At 38.1% G+C, this 20353-nt stretch overlaps 2 protein-coding genes across 8 annotated transcripts in view; one reads left to right on the top strand and one right to left on the bottom strand.

Annotated features, from left to right (window-relative positions):
- The window catches only part of LOC127638926 (splicing regulator ARVCF-like), a 240378-nt gene extending 230452 nt beyond the window's left edge, over positions 1 to 9926 (top strand). For 2 of the 7 annotated variants that reach the window (XM_052120700.1, XM_052120692.1), the window contains 2 exons: positions 4476 to 4588; positions 7281 to 9926. In XM_052120700.1, coding sequence (XP_051976660.1) covers positions 4476 to 4577 — 102 coding nt within the window. In that variant the 3' untranslated portion in view covers positions 4578 to 4588; positions 7281 to 9926. The remainder of the gene's footprint in view (positions 1 to 4475; positions 4589 to 7280) is intronic. The other 5 variants (XM_052120725.1, XM_052120717.1, XM_052120709.1 and 2 more) reach the window with 4 other exon arrangements.
- A 311-nt stretch (positions 9927 to 10237) lies between these two features.
- naaladl1 (N-acetylated alpha-linked acidic dipeptidase like 1) lies at positions 10238 to 19740 on the bottom strand. Its single transcript, XM_052125815.1, has 19 exons — positions 19544 to 19740; positions 19129 to 19301; positions 18804 to 18925; positions 18212 to 18331; positions 14472 to 14664; positions 14282 to 14375; positions 14098 to 14202; positions 13909 to 13994; positions 13682 to 13801; positions 12950 to 13035; positions 12783 to 12846; positions 12612 to 12679; positions 12435 to 12523; positions 11988 to 12081; positions 11796 to 11877; positions 11473 to 11646; positions 11181 to 11268; positions 10575 to 10667; positions 10238 to 10415 (listed from the first exon to the last, which is right to left on the bottom strand). Exons 1-19 carry the CDS (start codon positions 19738 to 19740, stop codon positions 10238 to 10240), a joined length of 2226 nt encoding a protein of 741 aa, XP_051981775.1.
- Positions 19741 to 20353: the final 613 nt, after the last annotated feature.

Here is a 20353-nt window from a genome sequence, read left to right as displayed (position 1 = left end):
CGTCTCGCTATTGCCACAGGTAATGCAGAGGATCAGGGAAACGCGCCACTCGGTGCTCCTCATAGCCCCGCTGGGAGAATCAGACATGGTTCCCGGAGCTTACGCAGCTGTCACTGACAGCGCCGTGGCCCATCCCAGTGAGAGCAGATCTCCTCTCTCAAGCTCGCGGCACAATCTGGCATCCCCACCCAGAGCGCTGGGCGCTGCATGCGTGGGTGATCAACGACTACCCGTCGCTCTGCCAGAAGGAGTAATAAACACCATCATACACGCTAGAGCCCCTTCCACGAGAAGACTCTATGCGTCAAAATGGTCTGTGTTCTCAAAATGGTGCACCGACAGAGACCTGGACCCACGGACATGTGGGGTGTCGTCGCTGCTCAGTATTTCTACAAGAGCTGCTGGATGAGGGCAGATCCCCATCCACGCTCAAAGTGTAGTGGCGGCCGCTGCGGCGTTCGCTGAACCCTGCACGGCCAGTCATGGGGTAAAACGAGCTGGTCATCCGCTTCCTCAGGGGAGCTAGAAGGATGAACCCCCGCGCTCCCATCGGTTCCTATCTGGGATCTTTCTATAGTTCTCAAACTATGAAAGCCCCCTTTCGAACCACTTCAATCCGTGGATTTGAAATACCTTTCACTCAAAACCGCTTTTCTGACTGCCCTGTCATCAGTCAAACGTGTGGGAGACCTTCACGCGCTGTCTGTCAGCGCTGCGTGTCTTGAGTTTGGACCAAGTGACTCCAAGGTCATTTTAAAGCCTAGACACGGCTATGTTTCCAAGGTGATCGGTACTCCTTTCAGAGCACAGGTCATTTCCTATCGGCGCTGCCAGCACCGGATAGCGAACGCGACGCCAATCTCCTTTGCCCGGTCAGAGCACTGAGATTGTATACTGCACGCCCGCTGCTTTCAGACGCCCGAGCAGCTTTCGTTTCGCTCGGAGGGCGCACCAAAGGTCTCGCCGCTCGAAACAGACACTATCTAGATGGATAGTGGACGCTATTGCTGCTGCATACGCGTCAAAGACCTGCCATGCCCGTTGGGCATTAGGGCTCACTCCACTAGAGGCATGGCATCCTCGTGGGCATGGTCCAGCGGAATTTCCATTCACGACATATGTGTGGCAGCGGGATGGACTTCCCCTCCACCTTTGTCAGATTTTACAATATGGAAGTGCCCGCTCTGCAGGCAAAACTACTAGCGGTTTAATACGCTACAGCTCCCCTGGTGAGCTGCACTGATGGGACACATTCCACACAGACCGGCACCGCCGCTCTGTCGCTCCCGGCCCTACTATGTGCTTATGTATTACACAATCAATGACCCGCATTCTTGCCGGCCAAATATTATTTCCCCACTCATAAGGGCTCCCCGGGTCCCCCTTAATTCCCTGGGGCTTATACAGTGGATGCTTGGCGCGACGGCGCTGACAATGGGTTCCCGTAGCGTAAGCTAGCTTACGCAATACGAGAGAACCTCTCGTAAGAGAACGTATCGGTTACCTAACGTAACCTCGGTTCTCTCTAGATGAGGGAACGAGTATTGCGTAGCCGGCCGTGCTCAGCGCCACGCAGCTGACTTTTCGCTTCAGTCAATGAAAACCAGGGTTCCAGCCTACGAACTACGCTTATATGCACTCTAGTCACGCCCTTTTGGCGGGCTTTGATGCAGTGAGCGCGCGGACGCCTCTCATTGGATGCGAGTTCGCCCAAGCTCGTCTATAGGCTGCAGCAGTTGCCGCAGAGCAACCTATGAGCTCGCTAGCTAGCCCGCTCAAGGTCTGCAGCTGCCGCACTGCGTTGACAATGGATACAAAAATTAAGGATAATTTTTTGGCTTCAATATCTCAGAAAAGATTAATCTTTCCCGTAGCGTAAGCTAGCTTACGCAATACTCGTTCCCTCATCTAGAGAGAACCGAGGTTACGTTAGGTAACCGATACGTTTACTATGCCTTTAGGTGTGATGCTCTTTCATATTACACAGGTTTTAATCTGACCTGCGTCGTGTCCCGATCACATTCACCCTCTTCCCAATATCTTCCTGACACTCTCCATTTGTACATCCAATGCATGAGACAAAAAAGCCCAAAAATAATATCTGCAGAGTCCAACTACAGATCTGTCTATATGCAGTGGGGTTCAAAAGTCCACTTGTGAAATATCTCCTCTCTTGCATTTATCTCATTTAATATTTTTTTTTCCCCATTTCAAAATATATCATCAGCATAATAAATTGAGTGAAAACCTGACCTTTCAAAATAATTTACCATGGTCCATATCACAAAATTGCTTACATTTGATTATTGACCTATAAATAGTGCAGAATCTTACAAATGTATTATTCATTTTAAGTTATAGCATCTTTAAAAAAAAATTATAGTCCTAAAACTTTTTGAAGTTTATTCCCAAATTTAAATTAGATTTTCAATCCCAAATTTTCAATGTGGACTTTAGAAACCCTACTGTATGTAATCTATAAATCTGTCCATATATGACAGCTAACTTGACTTTGCCCTTAGACAATTCGCTCTTAGCCCGACATCATGCTTAAACAGATAATTAAATGTCAGCTTTGTAATTTAAAGTCATTAATGTGGAGCTGATTAAGAAGCTGTCTAGTGCTGCTCTCTGCTCCCCCACTTAGAAATGACCGGCATCTGTTGAAGGAGAGGGCGGCTTGCATATCAAGTGCCTCTGTTGAAAGGCTGCATCACTAGATGGAGTTCTCTTATTCTCTCTTGACTTTACATGGAGTCATCTCATATGATGAGTGCTATCAGAGCCCAGCGTGAGAGCAATTCACTTTACTGTGTATCTGCATTTGAATGAGGCCACATGACATTCATAAATGAAATGAGTACATTGACGCACTGAATTATTGACAACTACATTTGTGGACCATCTGTAGTATGTCTCAGCATTGTGACAGGGCTTTGTATCTCAAATGCAACCTGCCAAATAACTTAAATATGCTTTCCAAATACACTGTAATAGATGTCATGACAAATTTAGATTGTTTTCGCTGTGACTTTGAGGACATGCACTGAAGACACAGATTCATTATTTTCCATTGATTGAATGTTTGGCAGAAAATATGGGTTTATTTTCCCACTAGTACAATTAAGTTGCTCCCTCTAGGCCTTTTTGTTGGCACAAATATCAAACCATGCTTACACATAAATATCATGCCTGCCAAAGTTTTGTTTTTTAGAATGATTCTCAACATTTGTTTTGCATGCGTTCACTTAAAGGGATAGTTCACCCAAAAATTCTCTCATTTATTCACCCTCATGCCATCCCAGATGTGTATGATTTTTTTTTTCTTCTGCAAAGCACAAACTTTGTAAGTCCATACAATGCAAGTGCATGGTAACCAGAACTTTGAAGCTCCAATAAGCACATAAATGCAGCAAAAATAAATAAATAAATGATATGTATATATGTATGAATTAAATCCAGTGGTTTAATCCATGTATTTAGAAGAAGGTTTGGGATGAGAACAAACCAAAATATAACTCCTTTTTCTTTGTACATCTTGCCATTGCATTCTCAAAGCACAGTCATGATTTCAAGCTCTGTTACACTTCATAGTGCCTAATGCATGCGCAGAACACTAGATGGTGCTAGGAAGTATAGTCAATTTTGAAATCATGATCAACCGTTTTGTCAAGATTTATAGTGAAAATGGACTTACAAAATTATCTATTTCTCACCCACATCTATCATATCGCTTCAGTAGACATTGATTAAACCACTGAAGTAGTATGGATTGCTTTTATGCTGCCATTATGTGCTTTTTGGAGCTTCAAAGTTTTGGTCACAATTCACTTGCATTTTATGGGCCTACAGAGCTGAGATGCCCTTCTTAAAATCTTTGTTCTGCAGAAGAAAAAAATCACATTTGGAATTCCAGAAGAGAAATTATGAGAGTATTTTCATTTTTTGGTGAACTATTCCTTTAAATGACCTTCTTAAGGGTTCCCATGGTCCTGGAAATCCTGAAAATATCAGGGAATTTTAGAATTGTGTTTTCCAGGCCTGGAAAATTTAAGAAAATAATCAAATCTTCTCTTAATAAATCATTAAATCTTTTGTAGTACTTTGCTCAAAAATATTTAATCGGCTCTTTATTGCTCTTGTGTAGAGTGAAACTTGCTTGCAAGTCAAGGTGATGTCTCATTTGTAAGCAAATCTTTCGAGTTGGTTGTTTTTGATGAATCGGTTGAACCAGTGCACAAATTGGTCATAGATTTAAAAAAAATCCTTATCCAGTAATCACAAACCATTAGAAAGGTTATGAAAATGTCATGGAAATTTGCTGGTCAAAAAGTTTGGGAACCCTGCTCCTTTGATTTTTCTCTTTGATTTATTTTTTTCCTTGAGCTTCTTCATTTTGAGGACTAACTCTGGCCTTTCTCTGTGTGTTTTAACTGTTGGTTTTGCTGATTTGAACCCCTCTCCCACCGCTGCAGAATGACACAAATAGGAAACACTATATCAGGAGCAACAGGCCTGCTGTCAGTCTGATGGATGCTTGTGATGTTAAACCTCAGCCTGTTGACTCCTGGGTCTAAATGCATGCATGGTAGGTCTTTTGCATTTGATTTTGAAGTTTTATGTTTTTAGTTTTGTTTTTGCTTGTCCTGTTTATGAAATAACACCCACGCTCAGTTATCATTTCCTCAACCTAACCCAAAAGTGTGCCATTGTCTGAACTATCAGTCACTAATCTGAATGAATGCATGTTCAGATCACTTGAGATATCTTAAAGTATGTCTTTTCTTCTCTCTTACCTCTTTTCCACCAAAATGGTGCTTGTTTGGACAGGAGATCTGTGAACCTCTCTCAAAACCAGTCTGTGATTACACTGATTTGAGAGCCGAACAGTGACCAACTATATTACTGCACAACCTGCCCAGAAATAACATGCCGCATCACTATCTTTGTTTGCAAGTCTTATGTTTTTTTAGAATATATTTTAACACCTCACCTACATGTTTTGAGAACATATTTTTACATCCAAAGTAATTTGTTCAGCATCTTTTTGCCAACCCAATCTGCATTTGATTCAATGGTCAGAAGTTATTTCAGTATATTACAAATCAAATTTATAGCAGTCAGTTCGCATATATGATATATATAAATAAAATAATTTGATTTAAAAATAATTTTATTTTATTTTAGACTGATATGGAATATAATCTTCCCTGAATGAGTTTTTGTTGTTGTCTTTGTAAACTTTACTATGTGAGGACTTTGCAATGGAAACACATGGAAGCACCATCAGCACCCTGTCGGTGGAAAAGATACATCAGTTTGACACTACTATCAGAATAGATGAGACTGCTTCTGTGCATGCAGGAGATAAGAGGGATTTAAACAGAAATATAAGTCCTCTTAAGTCATGAAGTGGAACATGACAAGTGTATAGATTGCATGTATTTGCATAAACCTAATTTCTAATAACCTAATATATCATCAAAAAACAATTAATCAAACGTTACTGTGTAGGCAATGTTGGCTTCTCTTGGATGGCATCGTAAACATCAATTTTTTCACACTCGTGCTTGGCAAGAGCCATCTTATCATCCTTCATCCCATATATCTCTGACATAACATCGAAGTCACCAGTAGTTGTATCCTGTGTGTAGGATGAGATCAATTTATATTTAAAAGATTCTTTCAGAGGTCGTATTATTTTGTCACTCTTGAAAACAAATGTGATTGAAGACAAAGAGTTTTATTATATCACATTGTCACATGGTCTTTTGTGAGTTTGGTTACCTGGTTAAGGTTTGGTAAGATGTAAAGAGAAATACTTAAATTTTATATATATATATATATAATTATTATAATTTTTTTTTGACCAAAATTAAGTCATGGACAAGCATTCTCTACTGCCAATAGAAATACTGTTCAAGAAAGGGTGTTCACACTTGAGTCCTCTCAAAAATAACCAGACTTAAAAAAAATATGGGGGGTAGGGGGTGGAAATCACATAATCTTCATATTGTAAGAAACCCAATACTAAGTTAAGAAATTAAGGAAATATATTTTGTATAATATCAACATCAACTATTATAATTTTTTTTCTTAAGCTGCATGCAGCATAGCTATACGGGCCTTTATTTAAACCCAGTTGTGAAACTCTCAGGTCAGTTAAAAGGGAAAGTAAGGAAGCGGGAGCCAGCTTACACACTTCTGGGTGATTTATTTTAGCCGCTTTACAGCTGGCACACAAAAACTCATCAACTTTCAAAATGAAGTCCTTTCCTCAAGGTTCAACATAAAGTCACGCTGCCCTCTGCAGCATTGTAAGCTTCAGGTCTCCTCTCCCCTCACCGCAGCTCCACTGCTCCTTTATCTCCCTCCAGCTTTCAGCTCATTCAGATCATTTTTACCCAGGTGTCAATCCTTACCGTTCTCTCCCTCCTGGCCTTACTCTGCACAGTCATCGTTTGACCACGCCCATATCTCCACACCAGTGTTATGAGGTTACTTTTTGATTTGGATAATCATTTTTAGCAGCTAAGCATATTTGGAGTTACACTAATTAGTGAATCTAGAGTGCTGTAAATTGATAGTGCTCTGCTCATTAGCCTCACACGTGCTTTGAGTATGTGTAACACTACAGAGAACAGCGCTGCACACATACAGTAAGCGTACATCATCACGCTACACTACATTGCACAATCACTGTATGTCATATTGCGATTTTGATTTTATTTCGATTAATCGATCAGCCCTTGTGCACTCAATAAATTATTTTTATGTTGCACTGGCTGATACATCAGTCATCTTGGACTTACAGTATACACACACATCACGCATTGAACAAATGTCCTATTCACAGTCAGCCATGATTAAAATATATTCTGTGAGCATGGGAAAGAAAAGTCCTATAATAGGTTGCTGAAATAAAGTGAGTAGATTTCGGCTGTCATGTGATCTCAACGTGGTAGTCGAATGGTGCAAATAAAACTGCTTTGAATATTTTTCAAAATTACTATTAAAATCTTTTGTGGTAAAATATGTTTAATGAGGGAAAAGTTACGGAGTGCACTTTTTAAAGATTTTTTATCTGTTTGTAACTATCCTTTCAAACTCATAAAATTAATTCATCATTTAGTCTTTCATTTTGCAAATGTTGCCATACTTGTTAATAAAAGTTAAAAGGTCTTTGTTCTATGGCCATAACATAAATTTCTATCATTAAGCACACATTTTCTTTCAGTCTGATATCTGTACTAATATTGTTCCCACCCTCTTCGCTCCAGGCTTAGCTAGCAACAGCGCAACATCTTTACCACACAAGGATTTCATGTGTCACCACTGCCATTAACCCCAGAGCTCACCGTGATGTGGACTCATCTGAAGAATTTGCCTAAAAAAGTGAGAGAGAAATTTTCATTCACATCCAATATTTTGTGAAAAGTGGAAAGAAAATAAACTATTTAAAAAGAAAGAAAAAAAAAAACACCACTTCTCATATATACATTCCCACTGGATGAAGTGTACCTTGAACTGAGGATCTGGATTGAGTGTACAGGAAGTGCTGTCATGGACGTGGACGTGTATTGGAAATAGTTGGATTTCGGGAAAGAGGAAATATAAAAACATTTAAATAAAAACTCTACATATTTTTTATGTCAAAACTAAAAAATAAGTTTTTCCTCTATTGTTTTTGTTGTATGTTTCTGCCTGATTACTGTTTGTTTGTGGATTTACCCAACCCCCCCACCCCAGAAGTTCAGTGAATTGTGAAATTTGTTCCATTTTGTAGAGTTTTAATGACGCTTTTGGTTTTCAAAATTGGTGTGCTGATGTGGTCAGTGGAAGATACTTGTCAAAAGAGGAAAAGTACGTTTTTTTCGTTGATTACAAGGGTGTGGGTGCACATATGAAGTCTGGGGGTTCTTTCTCGAAATGCACGCTTTTGCAATTTTCTGTGTGCTATAGCTTTATAAAGCAACTTTAAAGACATATTATCACTGTGTTCATTTCTTCTCACTGAGAACTGTTTTACAAAAGCAGGGATTTACCCTGCATGATGACATCTGCATATAGCTGAGCTGATAAAAGCAGAGCTGCTATGCTTGAACTATTATTTGGTCTGCTGATCCTGTATTCCCAGAAGCATGCTGGGTTACACTGACTCTTCAGCTATTGGTTGACATTTTTATGGTTTATTTAATATGGGGTAAAGGGGGGTTGACACCTGTTAATATGTAGATTGTAGAAAGAAGGATAGGAGGATTCACCTGCTCCTGTTGTCATAAAAGTAGATTTTAAAAGCATTTTATATTTTTGTTGTTTTATAAATGTATATTAGGTCATAAAAGTTCAAATAGGGACAAAATATTTCACACTCTTCTAATGGTCTTTATACATTGATAGATGTGTATCAATAACAGTTTGTTTAGAGCACATTCAGTATTCAGTAAATATAGTCATTTTTGTTTAAAAATTATAATATAATAGAAATATCATTGCCTAAACATGCATCAAAGACTGTCATTCTCGTGGTCTATTTATATTTGATATTTTAAATTGTATTCTATCATTTTAAATAGAAGCATATATCTTTAGTGTTCTTTTACAGTTGGAAGACTTGATCAAAATTATCTGGTTGGGAGGGGGGAGGGGGGCGGAATCAGGGATAGAAACTTCCTTTCGTTTCATCTTTGGTGTAAAAAGTTATGCAAGACAATATACTTTGACATCAAAAATGTATCTTGAAATTAACAAAAACAGGCATGACTAATGTTTTAATGTTGTTTTCACTGTTTTCCAGTAATCATTTTATGTACTTGTAAATTGGATATTACATCATGGAAATCAGGAAGAACGCAATTGGTGTAAATATTTCCACTGGCAGAGCATCAGCCTGTATAGAAATCCATAGTTAACTCTTAATAGCAGTTTTTGGACTGCCCTAAAAAGGGACGACCATTTAAATATCAAGGAGGACAAATTATTTTGTTTTTACTCTCATAATATGAGGTAAGCATCACGTGTCTGCACCGTCATCTAATTTCTGTCACGCAACTCTATATAACTCTCTATAGCAATTTTGTTTTTACCAGTGTTTTAACAGAAAATTCAAATAACAATATAACTGTGTAATAGATTCAATAATAAAAATAAAAAAAATGAAAATGTTGTGGACATCCGTGTCGATAAATGTAGCCTCATGTATTACATTTGATTGTCTGTTCCTGACTGCCTTTTCTGCTGAATACAACCAAAGGATTGTGGTACCGTGTAGTACAACAGGTTCCCAGAGTATGAATTTGCATCAGATTGTATATTTATAGAAAGAAACTGATGTTGGAATCAAGAGAATCCTACCTTTTGTAGATATCACCACTTCAAAAGCATCAGAATTAAGTATGTGTACAACTTGGTAGCAAATGTGTTTGTAACTATCATGTGCCTTAACCTTTTTCCATGTTTGGTGAAAAAGATAAATGTGTTTTATATGTTTTATTGGTCCCTAACCACTGTCTTTCTCTATATCTCTCCTTCTCTTTCTCTGTCTTTTATGTACTAACACACTCCTCCCCTCAATTTCACTCACTGTGTTCTCAAAGTAGTCTAGACTGGTGGTGGGTTTTGCCTGGTCTTACATTGTATTATAAACTTTTAAAGATAGAGACACTAAAAGGGTTTGATTATATAGTTGTTAATGCTTTCCTAGCACTCAAGAACAATGCCACAGTGACAGAATGTATTGTTAATTTTACTAATACCCAGAAGAGAGATTTGCTCTTGTTAAAGAAAATTACAGGTTTGTAGAGTATCACTTTGGTGTGTTTTCAATAAATCATGCCTGAAAGAGTGTCTTGTGTGTTTAATATACATTATACATTCCGGGGATCCACCCCACCCCCTTTTATAAACAAACAGTTTATTATTTGATCAGAAAACATGTTTTTGATATGGTGCACTTGTAATACACTGGAGTTGGTAGTAATAAAATGGTTTATATTTGCCAGAGATCTCCTCATCTTGTAGTTTTTACATTTGTACATGATTCACAGGTTGATACTCCCTCATTACAGCCTCTGGGTATTTCACAACTCAGAGAGCAAAAGTTATCATTTGAAACATCATTTAATCTTTTACAAAAACTGATATGCATAGTGTACAATCTAATGCTTTCTCTCTTAAAAATATTCCATTGTAAATGTAAAATGTCAGATCTGTGTTGATGGCTAATGCTCATTATACATTAAATGACATCATCCAGTGTGTGTGCAGCTCCTGCAATGGCCTGTGTGAGGATGGATAAGTGTTTATGAGCCTGATGCCAGTCCTCCTTCAACCCTGTACTCTCAGCCTTCTCCACTGCATCTGCCAGCCCAGGGAATGTGGGTACACGTGATGACCTTGATGCCCATATTACGTGCCTGTGTGATGCCAGACAATGTTAGAATTTACCCGGCAGTAAAAGCAAACAGGTGTGACAACAGCTCAAATAAATGGAGGATGGTTGGGTAAACCCTGAGAAAATATTAATAAGGGACCAGTCATTAGTACCAGGATGTTTTGATAATGGTGCTTCATACCTGAATGCATATTTTTCTGGGAATGCTAACGGGTCAAGGAAAGCCCTGTCCAGAAGCATGAGCTGGTCATTAATTCTGCGTGCCTTCAATGGTCTGTTGTAAAGACATAAGTTTGAACATTGCATTTAAGCCATTGTGCATGCAGGAGACTTTTGATTTGTATTAATTTGACATATGCTTTAATTGAATAGTTTACCCAAAAATGAAAAATCTGTCATTGGTTTGCTCATGCACCCTTGTGTCCAGACAGTGGGCCGAAAATTCTGCTGCTGAAATCGATCACCGTTTACTGAAATTTTAATTACTGACTCCAGTGGCTGAAGATGGTTTTGTGAATTAAATCAATCAATCAATCAATCAATCAATCAATCAATCCATCCCTTGAAAAGATTAATGTACTTTTAATGTACTGCATGAGTAATATGAACCACATTTTATGATATGTTTACGGTGCTTTTGTGTCCCTTTTAAACCTTGATCATTGCAATTGCATGGAAAAGAGTGACCAGCACATTCTTTCAACTTTTGTGTTCCACAGAAGAAAATCTTACAGATTTGGAATGTCAAGAGGGTGAGTAAACAGTGACAGACTTACATTGAACTTACGTTTCATTTGCAAGATCTGAATCCCTAATCAAACTGTTCAGCTTCGTTGCTGCTTTACGGAACTGCTCCACAGCATTCTTTAAGGAATCTGGAAACAGTTGAGGATAATTTACATTGTACTCATTCTCACACCCATGTTAAGACCCTGAATTATGTCTCTTACAATTTACTTATTAATCATGCATGTTGCTATTCAGCAAATTCAATTATGAGCAAGAAAAAGGAAGCATTCCCCTTATTCCAAAGCATATCCAAGCAGTTTCAAAAGGTTTCTGCAGTCTTGTTAGCTCACCCATAGATATGTCATTAGCCATAAGTTTGGCTTCAAAGTTTTTAACAGCCTCATTGTGGTACTGCTCCAGACTTTCCGCATAGTCGCTGCAGTTAAAAGGCAACAGCAAACTGTCTGCCAATCGCACCAGCACATTCCCTGCTGTCCTGGCAACTGCCTGGTGACTTGTGAAACCTGCATAATAGAAAATCATTTGAATTTAAAATTAAACAGACGAGAACAACCATGGAAGGCCTGCAAATAAATATGCTTTAACATTGAAAGAGGGGTTATACTAGTTTAGCATCAGTTGGGATAGAATAGAACCTGAGCATTCAGTTCACCTGGATCAATGTATTTAGATGAATAGTCAAAGGTGTCATAAGCTGTGTGGTATGCAGGGTAGATGCGTGCTCTTGTCTTGCTCTGAAAAGTGTGATTGAGCATGGGTTATTATTACTAAACTTTAGAAATAAGACCCTGGGTATTTGTCAAATGTCATGCTGTGCTTGATCGTGACAGAGCTTCCCACATACCCGGTCATAGTAATAAGAAATGTCCATAGAAGTAACACCAAGGTAGTGCATAAAAGGAGCATAATCACTTCCCGCTCCAGTCAAGTATCCTACACTGCAAATACAAAGAAAAATGTATTAAGAATTCTTTATTTATAATCATGGCACTAATGATCACCTTGTATTAAAATTAGGGCTTTCAATTGAACACATTTATTTAGTACAATTTATTATAAATCAAAAGGTATGATTTAAAAACAAAATCATGCCCACTGACACATACGTAAATTATGTTACAAATTTTTCTTCCATCAGAGCTATTCAAGCTTTAAGTATCACCTAATTAAAATACAATGATGTTTGGCTAATCAGTGATTCTAAATACAGTAGGCTAAATGGATCTGACATTGAAACTTCTAAAATAAAACAGCTAAGAATAATTATTCCAGAGAGCCAAAAAGAGCATACTTTGGGATAATCCCATAACTTGGACTTGTCCTGTTGTAATATTTTATCCAGTTGTCATAGACTGATGTGGTGGTTCCAGGTGCATTTACCTGTAAGCATATGACTTGTCAAAGCCTTGTGAAATAACATGAAAGTCACATTTCAAGAGGGTGATTGCCTATAGGGCTCAGACCTCACCTGTTTGGAGGCTGTAAAAATCACACTCTGTGTTGCCGGGGAACTAGATGCCCTCAAAGTGGCATTGGCTGTGGTGGATACAGAACACAGGACATTTCAGCTGGAATTTAGAAGGATGAGTTCAGGACATTTGATTGAAAAATTATAAAATATTCAAAGATCCAGGTATACCAAACACTGAGATGTCTACGTTGATGTATGCCACAGCGCGTTCACTCAGCTTGCTGAAGTACTCCTTTAAATGGAGAGAATTGGAGCATTTCAAAGACAGTTCATTAAAATCTGTCCTGATCTTACTACATCCCTTAGTAATGACCCTGATGTCTTCATCAACTAACCTCTGTGTACTCTGCAGATCCAATAAGGCCAAATTCTTCAGCTCCCCAGCTGCCAAAGATAATGGACCGCCGAGGTCGCCATTTCCCTTTCAGATTTACCAGATTTCAGATTTCAGGAATTACCATAATGTTTGAATTTGTCCATCATCCATCACTGTCACTTGCATTTGTATATAGTGAATCACAATACATTGTGTTTGTCTTTTAATTGCTATCCAGCACTCATGCAGTTATACCCCTTGACCGTTTGGGGTCCAAACAAGGACCTTAAATGGATAGTTCAGTCAAAAATTACAATTATGTTATCATTTATACTAACCCTCATTTTGTTCCAGCCCCATATGACTATCTCGCTCTCTCTCTCCCGTGAAACACAAAAGGAGAGGCAGACTGATAGCGTCAGTCACCATTCACTTTAATTGCATCTTTTTTCTATTCAATAAAAGTGAATGGTGACTGAGAGGCTAACATTCTAACATCTTTACATTTTTGGGTGAACTGCAAATACATTTAAATAAATTGATAGCACTCAGATAGAACACTATTAATATTCATAAGGAACTAGTCATTAGTACCAGGATTTTTTTGATGATGATGCCTCAATAATTCCTAAAACTATATTGTTATGGGAATGCTAACAGAAAAAAGAACAGCCCTGCAGTTACCTTGGATGGAAAAGCATTCCACATGTGAGTGCACCTCAGTTTATCTCTATGTGTTATGATGTCTCACCTTCCTTCAGCATTTTCCCCAGAACTCTGGTGATCTCTAGCATTACTGCTGTGCCGCTACTGGGATCAATGGCTCCGTGCACCCAGCTGTCCCTGTGGTTTCCGTAAATCACATACCTGTCTGAACATCACACATACACATCACAGTTTACAAATACTAATTATAAGTACAAAGCAATAAAAGCATCGCATATTTGATGTTTGTTGACGTAGACAAATAAAACGTACCTGGCTCCACACTGCCTCGAATAACTCCCATGACGTTAGCTGAATTTCTCAGCTCCTCTCTGTTATAAATGTCCAAATGCACATTGCTGACAGATAAAAAAAGATGTTTGTTTTTTTATTACAACCAAATGTTTAACTATATCTCAGTGTGAGATATTTATATTTGGAAATATATGCAGACTTTCATACCAGTTGTTGAATTGAGATGTGGATTTGAACCCTGGCCCACCAAATTTGTATGTGCAGTTGAATGCTCCTTGCCATTCAATAGGAGCGTCATCCCCATCAAGCTCACTGCCAAAAACAAGTCAGTCAGAATTGTGTATCAATTTTCCATAAACATCAACATTTAGCAGCTTCTCATGGCACTCACCAGATTAGCCTATAGGCATCCTCAAAACCTATTGGCTGAGTTGGAATTGGTGGAATGCCTTTGATGTCTTCCTTTGGAATTCTGTATGTATCCTCTACAAATAAAATAATTTACAGACAACTTTGTTGTTCTTGTATCATACTTCATAATAATAATAATAATAATAATAATAATAAAAATCACTGGTTACTCTTTGCAGCTAGGTAAGGTGTTAACATGTCTCCAAAATCAATGTTGTAGGACCCTCGTTCCACCCCAGAGGGTGGGAGATACCAGGAGTGTGGGTAGGTTTCATTTTCATCTGACATCAGACCATCATTAATGTCATATGGGTCTGTATAGACCAGCACCCCAACAACTCCGAACTTGGCTGCATTGATAGCCTGTTATAGTGACATCACAGAAGGGTAGAATTGTTTTATGTCTTCAAGGTATTAAACTACTCAATCTTCGTTATCCTTTCTTTATAAATGTTGCGACAGAGCTTGTGAGATTACACAAATGCACTGTAAACCCTAATGTTGTCATTGCTGGAAAAATAAAGTTCCATTACAGCTCAGTACACTTGACATTGAGTTTGCTAATGCATATGGGGAGTGTACTTCCACACAAACATCTCTACAATAACACCAATATTCTAATTTTGGCTATGGAGTTTGAGTCCCACCCTTCTAAGCATGCAGCTGTTCGCTATAAAAGCAGGTGTGCTAACACATTCCTAAAAAAGTTCCTATGAGCTATTCCATCTCTCATGTAAAATCCCTCTACTACTTTGCTGTCGACTACACGAGTCATTGGGCGGGATCTTTGTGGCAACAAAGAAGTCCTCATGGGTGTGTCAGATCTGGTGTTTACAACAATCGAGCACAATCTGTGGTCTGACCATACAATATGCTGGTGTTGCGTGCAAAGTCAGTGACACATAAAGCGGGATTTACAGCCGTTATTTCCTCGTTTTGGAGAAAGACAGTGGGCTTCAAAATGTTTAATCAGAAACAGATCTTATCGGTCATCCGTCCATGGGACTGATTTGCGTCAATAGATCAGAAGGACAAGTAATTCATGTGCCAATTGGTCCGTGCTACAGGCAGCTTTTTAGATTCACGTTTGAGGGATCTGCATATCAGTTTAAAGTCCTTCATTTCAGTCTCTGGCTTGGCTCCCCACACGTTCACGAAATGTATTGATGCGGCGCTCACCCCATTGAAAATGAACAGTGTGTGTGTGTGTGTGTTTTGAATTACCTCAGCAAATGGTTATTACCAGCCAATCAGAGGCACTATTGAGCAAACACAGAGACTTGCTGCTTTTCCATATGGAAAATATGGTCTAATGTCAACTGAACAAAAAGCACACTTTCCCCCAGCCAGTAAATGTCCTTTTTAGGAGTCCATGTGTGCGCACCTTATGAAAGAGCACAAAACAGACAATTCTTCGGAGTTTGTTTCAGTTCAAACTGAAAAATCATTACCACTGAAATAATTTCATTTTCATGTGCATTGCGGTAATTCGCCACTGTCTGGCTGCTTTAGCACCATAGACAGCGCCAGCCTTCTACAAACAGGGTATTATGCTGGGTCAAATTTTACATTTATATTTACATTTATGCATTTGTCAGACGCTTTTATCCAAAGTGACTTACAGAGCACTTATTACAGGGACAATCCCCCCGGAGCAACCTGGAGTTAAGTGTCTTGCTCAAGGACACAATGGTGGTGGCTGTGGGGCTCGAACCAGCAACCTTCTGATTACCAGTTTACCAGATTACCAGTTATGGTGATTAGACCACTACACCACCACCACTCCAAATACTTTGGATTACTTCTTCAGCACAGTACAGTAAGACAAAAAACACATTAAAAATAAATTATTTGAAAAACATAAATATCTTATGCAGTGCTGTTTAAAAAAACAACACTGTTTTAAAGATTTTTTGATATTTTTACAGGAAAACAATACAAAAATTATTATCCAGAGTACGATTTTTGTCCTAATATCAAAGTTCTTACTAGAAAAAAAGAAATTATGATCCAACTTGAATTTTCTTGAAATAAAATATGATCGTGCCAGGTAACGCGTGCATGTAAAATGGCTAGAAATAACATTTTAGCTTAGCGTAAAAATTACAATTTACACAAGTTTTATTTCTATTTCTTCTGCTCCAAACTTACTTCCCTGCCTGCTAGTACAAATATAATACATCATAATAAATTGTTTCACCGCTGTTCAAATGCACTTTGGATCGAATCATTTATATGAATAAATATTTTCCATCTGAAAGGACTAAATATTAAATGAAACAAATGACAATAAAATGCAAATGAATCTCTTCAGTAATCAAAATACTTTTTGAATGTAACTGTATTCTAATTACCACTGATTTAAACAGTAACTCTAGTAGAATACAGGTACTTAAATTTTGTATTTTAAATACGTAATCCTGTTACATGTATTTCGTTACTCCCCAACCCTGCTCATATATTAATTCTGAGTGCTCCCCTCCTGGTCTAACATGAGGGTCACTCACTCACTTGCACATACTCATGTCGGTTGCCGTCCCTCTGGACTGCGGCATCATGTTTCCTCTCTGGAAGGTTATGCCTTGCAGTGTGCTGTGATGGGATTCTGTTACCCATATGCATTAGCAAACGCAATGTCAAGTGTACTGAGTCATAAGGGAACGTCTCGGTTATGTACGTAACCTTGGTTCCCTGAGACGAAGGGAATGAGATGTTGCAAACGCTGGCCGCACTACAGAACTGCAATGCGCTCCTTGTCCCTCGGTCAAACAATTCTGAGGAATGGTGTTTGCGTGGCTGCTTTCATAGCCAAAATCTTTGCAGCTAAAAGGGTGGGACTCAAGAGGTTTCAACTAGGGTTATGTGGAAGGACACTCCCCATATGCATTAGTTAACGTAATGTCTCGTTCCCTACGTCTCAGGGAACCCAGGTTAAGTACGTAACCGAGAGGTTGTCTTAATTAAACATTGTTTGAAATGTCAAGTTTTGGGCTCATAACTCAAATATCTTAGTTCCTTGAACTTATTTTTCTTAAAAATCTATAGACTTAAGATTTATTGTTAATAACTCAAACTATTGAGTACAAAACTGAGGCTATTGGGAATAACTACAATGCCTTGCGCTTGAATTATTTAATTATGCCTACTTATTCAAAGGGAATGTATTGGGGCATTTGTAGAGATTTTTGCTCTTTTGTAGTATTATTTATGTTGTTTCATTGCAAATAGTTGTTTGTGTGATGCCAACATTAGGGTGATGTGTGTCCCCTTAAGTTGGACCCTGTTAAAACTATCTCAGTTCTCCTTGTGAATGTGCAAATACATGGCATGTTTGCATCTGGAGAAATAAGTTTAATGACTGACCAAGGATCGATATTAATCTAAATTTTTTAAGCTGTATTATTGTATGACTTAAATTTGAGTCCAATCAATTCAGTTATTAAGTTGAAACAACAATATTTGAATAGCAAATCTGAGTTAAAGAAATAGTTCACCCAAAAATGAAAATACTGTCATCATTTATTCACGCTCATGCCATCCCAATTACTATTATGCTGGCTTGTGCGATTTTTTGCTTTAAAATTTTGGCACCCATTCACTTGCATTGTATGGGCCAAAAGACCTGAGAAATTGTTCTAAACATCTTTATTTGTGTTCTGCAGAAAGAAGAAAGTCATACACATCTTGGATGGAATAAGGGTGATCAAGGATCTCCCCTCATTTTAGGGTGAACTATTCCTTTATTGCATCTAGTTACCTTAACTTAAATATTTAAGTTCATTCTATATGAAGTTAAGTGAACTTAATTGCAAATGTTTTGAAGACGCCATTACTCAATTCAACTGAGAGAAGTCAAAATTTTAGGGGTTTCTGTGTGATCTCCGAAAATAAAGCTACATAGTTTTCTTACTTTTCCAGATCTTCCTTCTCCTCCATATCTAGTGATGGCAATGGTTCCCTTCAAATCCACTGTTCCGTTTAACAGCTCGTAGTCACTTATTTTACCTTGGTTTGCATACACAAGTTTTCCCTGCATATAAAACATGGATGAGACAAAATACAGGAGTATTTTGAATAAACTGTTGAATATTAGTTAATTGAAGACTACAGATACATTAAGGCATAAATATGACCTTCATACTTACTAAAGTTACAAAATCTTGTAAGCTTGAGAAAAGATCAGATATAACACTATTCTCTTTTGTTAACAGAGTCAAGAGCAGCTTATCAGTATAAGAAAGACTTATCTGTCATGAGATAACTTTATTCTAGTGTCTTGTGATGTGATAGCCCCAAAGGTCATCACAAAGTATAGTGCAATAAAGATAGTTTTTTTGTTTTCGTCATTTCTCAGCTATAAATTGTGGCTGTGTCATTATGTTTTGGGGGTTAAAGGTTCACACTACCAGTTAAATGTATTATTATGTCTAACTATTCTTCTGAGAATAACATGTAAGCATTGTTTAACTATGAAGTGTATTAAGGTGTTGAAGGATGAGCACCTTGACGTTTCCAGCAGGAGAATAAGCTGCGAAAGGTTGCACCACCTCTGGGTCCTCCTGCTCTGGGTAGTATGCTTTCTCTCTCTCACGTACCATAAATAAAACTACGTTGGATGGATCAGCTAAAATATTTTAACACAAATAGTGCACATTGAGTCTTTCATTCTTACTTTTCTTATACTTAATTTAATGTACTTGGGGTAGCATATTATTTTACCACATTCAGTTTTGAACAGCAAAATTGTAATACAAACTTAGTCCAAATAGCTGTATTGACAACAACTTAACTAAAAAGGTTATGCATTGCATTCGTATCCTATCTTACCAACAGAGACTTTGTTGGGGTTAGATTTGTTTGGGAATGAGAGATACACATTATAGTCCTCCCTCCATGCGCTGTCCAAGCCTGTCTTTGGGTCCTGCCATCTCTTCAGCATAAACTCCACTGTTGCCTCATCTCCAGGGCTGGTGGCCATGTGGGGAACCTTGGTCAGCTCCCTTTGGATAAAACAGGCAATAAATTAAGAATTAAAGAAAGTTAAGAAATTCTCAGTTCTAAAGAAATCAACCCTGATGTAACCAGGTATCATAAACCAAGTGAAATGTCCACTCTTAGAATGGTGTTTCTGCTATTCAATTTTATTTCAACCAGTCACTGTATGCAGGACTGACCATTTAATCAACTATCTCAACTTATTTTTAGAATTACGTATTCATGTGCCTCAGTATGAATACTTCACCTTAGGTTTTCTTGAATTTGAATATTGTCCAATTCTGCAAGAAATCTTTCAACCATATTTTCATCCACATCACGAGATGCATCCTGGACCCATGCTGGCGCAGAATTGCCTTTGTCAATGGCAAAGTGTCCTAGCAAAATCCCTACAGTTAGAACCGCTGCTCCTGCGAGGAGACCCAACAACACCTCCTTAAGCATAGTTGTATTTCAGAGGCCTGAATGCACCTTTCACAAGGGCTCTTAGTCACAAGTGAGGATCTGAATGTGTTAACCTCAAACCAGTTTTATTCACCTCTAATATAGCCTGTGAAGAGAGTGGTGGGCAGGAGATTGTGAAATATATGTTATGACCATAGTGTCAAGATCATTGTGATGGAAGTAAGTGTTTTGTGATAAGGTTACTATTACTGATAAGGAAGAGTTATCTAGGCCATAAAGTTTACTGATTGATTTGAACTGTCATGTTGGACATTATCTCACTTCATACACACACTGTAAAAATACATGGACAACTCCTAAATAATATCTCACACATCCATGTGAATGCACACTTTATAAATGTTACTGAGTTTAAAAACTTTGACAATCACGTTTTATGATGACCACAAATAAATACATAAATAAATAAATAAACATTGTTCCACCATTACTGAGAAAAATATAAAGACTCAAATCTTTGTATGGTGCTTAAAATCCCATTCTGGTCCTCTTGTTTTGTATGATAACATGACCAAAAAAGACAAAAGGACTGCTTTTGTCATACACTATTAGTTGCCATGCAAAGGATCTTTAATGTAGAATGTCTATAGAA

This window comes from Xyrauchen texanus, chromosome 4 (assembly GCF_025860055.1).
Source record: "Xyrauchen texanus isolate HMW12.3.18 chromosome 4, RBS_HiC_50CHRs, whole genome shotgun sequence".
NCBI lineage: Eukaryota > Metazoa > Chordata > Actinopteri > Cypriniformes > Catostomidae > Xyrauchen > Xyrauchen texanus.
This window is presented reverse-complemented; position numbering and strand designations above follow the sequence as displayed.

Bases quoted from the DNA above. Each gene is read 5' to 3' on its own strand.
- naaladl1 (XM_052125815.1), bottom strand. From the start codon at position 19,740: ATGCTTAAGGAGGTGTTGTTGGGTCTCCTCGCAGGAGCAGCGGTTCTA. The intron at 13,995-14,097 runs GTATGAAAGTCT...TTTATCTGTCAG, and splicing joins ACATCTCAATTCAACAACTG to CAATGTGCATTTGGACATTT. The intron at 10,668-11,180 runs GTAAGTTCAATG...TCTTTACAACAG, and splicing joins TCAGATCTTGCAAATGAAAC to ACCATTGAAGGCACGCAGAA.